The 4,611-nt window shown below is 34.1% G+C and overlaps 1 protein-coding gene across 1 annotated transcript; it reads right to left on the bottom strand.

Moving 5' to 3' along the window:
- LOC136219309 (UDP-glucuronate 4-epimerase 6) lies at window positions 1–1,891 on the bottom strand. Its single transcript, XM_066006672.1, has one exon. It carries the CDS (start codon window positions 1,726–1,728, stop codon window positions 352–354), a length of 1,377 nt encoding a protein of 458 aa, XP_065862744.1. The 5' UTR covers window positions 1,729–1,891; the 3' UTR covers window positions 1–351.
- Between the last annotated feature and the right edge of the window lie 2,720 nt (window positions 1,892–4,611).

Below are 4,611 nucleotides of genomic sequence, written 5' to 3'. Positions count from 1 at the left end.
GAAGAGAATCAGGATATGATCATTGATGTTCAATCACAAATTCTTTTTTCTATAAATTATGAATCTAATGGCTGAGATCTGCACCCTTTTTTAGCAGACCCCACCATAATTATTATTACAACTCAACTTCACAGATCTACACTTTCTTCTTCTTCTTCTTGACTTGATTCATATTTCTTCTATATCAAATATATCTGTATCTATATGCACTACATAATAATCCACAACACCTGCATCCCCAATACAACAAATTCCCAAAAAAACCCCCAAAAATAACACATCTTATAAAATTACCCTAAAAAGATAAATTAAAAAAAAAAAAAAAAAGATGACGGTGATCGAGCAATCGGATTAATCCTCGGTATGCTCACTGTTGACCCGACTTTCCTTTTTTACCCTTGTTTCAATCCCATAATAACTAACATACCACTTCACGAATTTCCTCAATCCAGTACTCAAATCTGTGCTTGGTTTATACCCAAAATCCTTAAATGCTAAACTCACATTAGCATGAGTGAACGGCACATCTCCGTTTCTCGGCATCTTAATCACATGTTTCTTCGCTTTTGTGCTCAATAAATTCTCCAATATCGACACCAAGTTCCCCACCGGCACCGGCGATGTGTTTCCGAGATTGTAAACTCTCAATTGCGCCGGTTTTTTCTTCTTCCCACCGCTTCCGGTGCTCTTCTCTGCCGTATCCAGCGCTCCTATACATCCTTTCACGATGTCATCAATGTATGTGAAGTCACGCGCCACCTGCTTCTCATCCTGCGTCTGGTACACGTCGATTGGCTTGCCTTGTAAAATATCTTTTGTGAAGAAGAAATAAGCCATGTCGGGTCTGCCCCATGGGCCGTAAACCGTGAAGAATCTTAACCCGGTTAGAGACAGGCCGTAGATATGGTTATAAGTATGAGCGATTTCTTCCCCTGCTTTCTTCGTTGCTGCGTAGAGACTCGCCGGTTGATCTGTTTGGTGATTCTCCGAGAACGGAACTTGAGTGTTTAACCCGTAGACTGAGCTCGAAGAAGCCCAGACTATCGCCGGCTGCGGATTTGCTGCTTTGGCGACTTCTAGAAGATTAATAAATCCAGCAATGTTCGAACTAACATAAGATTGGGGGTTTTTCATTGCGTAACGAACCCCAGCTTGAGCCGCCAGATGAAGTATGTGAGTAAACGGAACAACATCAAACAATTTAGCCAGCAATGCAGCGTCGTTCAGATCTCCTTCAACGATGAAAATCTGATGCCGTTGTAAAAGCTTCTGTCTATCTCTTTTCAACGACGGATCGTAGTAATTGTTGAAATTATCCAATCCGAGAACTCCGTCTCCTCTCTTTTTCAAAGCCAATGAGGAGTGTGATCCGACGAATCCGGCAGCGCCTGTTACTAAAACGGAGAATCCATTAGGCCGGCGAGGAGTAGCGGAGTGACGGACTTGTTTCTCCCAGCCAGCGCCGCCTACCGCGGTGGAAGGAGCGAAGAAGGAAGTTGAGAGAAAACTATGTCGGTGAGGATAATTGGAATTAACAGCGTTACGATCGGAAAGTGGAGGATAATTGATAGTGAAGAAAAGAATAAGAACGAGAGCGATAAGAAGAGTTGAACGGAAGAGAATTTTGGAGGAAGCATTGAGAACTTTAGTGGTGTGAATTCTGCGAATATAGCTGTTGTATCTTTCAAGCTTTATGGTTTTGCTTGTGTCTGGTGGCGAAGAAGCCATTGTTGATATTGAGATGAGTTTCTGAGAATTAAGAGTGTTTGGAGGATGAGAAAATGAAGAGAGCTCAGAAGTTGAGATTGAGCCCTGAAATCTGAAAGAGTGAAGATGGAAGATTATAAGAAGGAAGAAGAAGAAGAGAGAGAGAGTGTGTGGGGTTGGTGTTGGTTGGAGACCACTCTGTTTTATTTTCTTATAATTATATATTTTTGCTCTCTTAATTTATAACAGTAAATAACAGACCAAAAGGCGGGCGCCATTTTATAGTAATTTTTTCTCATTCTATTGTATTTCCTTTCCACTGCCTTTCTTTTATAAAATAATTACTGATTTAATTTTCTGAAATATTAAGTGGAAAGTTTTCTAATTTAATTTCTACTAAACATAAATTATTATTAAGTGGATTGCTATTTACCGCTTCTAAATTACTTATCACCGTTTTTTCTTGGACACTTTTACCCTGTTCATTTTTTAAACTCAAAAATTGAAATTCTCTCAAATTTCTTCGAAATTCAAAAACCTGAACAATATTCATGGAACTTAAACACGGTAAAGGAAAAAGACTAATGATTCATCGGATAAGTATTTTTATTTGAAAATCGAATCGAAAACACAACTTTCATTTCCGAATTCGGAGACAAAATTCATCCAAAATAGGCTAAACGGGTGATTCATACCATTCCGCCTAGGCAGAAACGGATGAACTATCCGTTTCTGCCTAGGCGGAAACGGGTGGATCACCCGTTTCTGCCTAGGCAGAAACGGATAGTTCATACGTTTATGCCTAGGCGGAATAGTGTGAATCACCCGTTTAGCCCATTTTAGATGATATATATATATATATATATTGATTGGATCGGTTAGTTTTTGAAGACGAATTTCAATTAGTGTAAATAGGAACGATAGTTATTCGGTCTCCTCGATGTTCTCGGGTTCATTTTTCATAAATCCAATTTTTTGCTCGGGAGAGAGAGGATATTAAGTTTTTGAATGGAAAAATGAAAAGGGTAAAAATGTCTAAGAGGGGACAATGATAAGTAATTTAGGGCCAATGAATAGCAGAACCCATTATTAATCATCACCTTTCGAAAAAAAAACTCGAAAGAATATATGAATAAGATTTAATTAATATATCTTTTAAATATTTATCGGTTAACTAACTAAAAGCCTTTTTAGTACGCAACCCCGTAATTCATCTTACCATAATAATATTAAATATGGAATCCAATTTATCTTAACAATGAATAGCCTAGATGAGAAGTTATGAATTAGATTCAACTAATATATTTTTAGATATTTATCTTTCGATAAACTAAAATCCTCTTTAACACTAACCCTTCTGTAATTCATCTTAGCATTGAATACAATCAGAAATAATAATATAAAAAATAAAATCTCAGTTCATGTTAACATTGAATAACCTTAATAAGAAGTTATGAATTATATCCAGTTAATACATTTTTTAGATATATATTTGCCTTTCAATCAACTAAAAGTGTCTTTAACGCTCAATCCGTTATGCAATTCATCTTAGTATTGAATACAATCAGAAATAACAATATCAAATATAGAATCCAATTGATCTTAGTATTGAATAGCCTAGATAAGAAGTTATGAATTAGATTCAGTCAATATATCTTTTAGATATTTATCTTCAATCAACTATAAGCCTCTTTAACACTTAACACTTCTTTAATACATCTTAGCATTGAATACAATCAGAAATAATAATATCAAACATAAAATCTAATTTGTCTTAGCATTGAATAGCTCGAATAATAAGACATGTATTAGAAATACATCTTTTAGATATTTGTCTTTCAACCAACAAAAAACCTCCTTAACACTCAACCCTTATATGATTCATCTTAGCATTGAATATAATCGGAAATAATAATATCAAACATAGAATCCAATTCATATTAGCACTGAATAGATCGAATAAGATGATATGCATTAGATTCAATTAATACATCTTTTAGATATTTATCTTTCGACCAACTAAAAGCCTCTTTAACACTCAGCCATTATGTAATTCATCTTAGCATTGAATACAATAAAAAATAATAGTAATATCAAACATAAAAACCAATTTATATTAGCATTGAATAGCTCGAATAAGAGGATTTGAATTAGATTCAATTAATACATTATTTAGGGTGCCTTCTATGGTTACTTTGTTTTTAACAAAGTACCATTACTTGGTATGTTTTCACCATTGGATGATGAAGTATAAAATTAATCCAATGGTGAAAACACACAAAGTAAGGCTTACTTTGTAAAAAACAAAGTAATCATAGCCTTTACCCATCGTTTAGATATTTTTCTTTCGGCCAACTAAAAGCCTCTTTAACACTCAACATTCTGTAATTCATCTTAGCATTGAATACAATCAGAAATAATAGTAATACCAAATATAGAAACCAATTCATATTAGCATTGAATAACTCGAATAAGAGGATATGAATTAGATTCAATTAATACATATTTTAGATATATATCTTTCGACCAACTAAACGCTTCTTTAACACTCAACCATTCTGTAATTCATCTTAGCATTGAATACAATCATTAATAATAGTAATATCAAACATAGAAACTAATTCATCTTAACATTGAATAGCCCGAATAAGATGATATGGATTAGATTCAATTAATAGATCTTTTAGATATTTATCTTTCGATCAGCCTCTTTAACACTCCGTCATTATGTAATTCATCTTAGCATTGAATACAACCAGAAATAATAATATCAAACACATAAAACCAATTCAATATTGAATAGCCTGAATAAGAAGATATGAATTAGATTCATTAATACATCTTTTAGAAAATTTATCTTTCAACCAACTAAAAGCGTCCTTAACGCGCAACCATTATGCAATT

The sequence above is a fragment of the Euphorbia lathyris genome, chromosome 2 (assembly GCF_963576675.1).
Source record: "Euphorbia lathyris chromosome 2, ddEupLath1.1, whole genome shotgun sequence".
NCBI classification, from domain to species: Eukaryota; Viridiplantae; Streptophyta; class Magnoliopsida; order Malpighiales; family Euphorbiaceae; genus Euphorbia; species Euphorbia lathyris.
Note: the sequence above shows the minus strand (reverse complement) of the source record. Positions and strands in the feature narration are given on the sequence as shown.

Excerpts from the sequence above, each read along its gene's own strand:
- LOC136219309 (XM_066006672.1), bottom strand. The coding sequence starts at position 1,728 with ATGGCTTCTTCGCCACCAGACACAAGCAAAACCATAAAGCTTGAAAGA.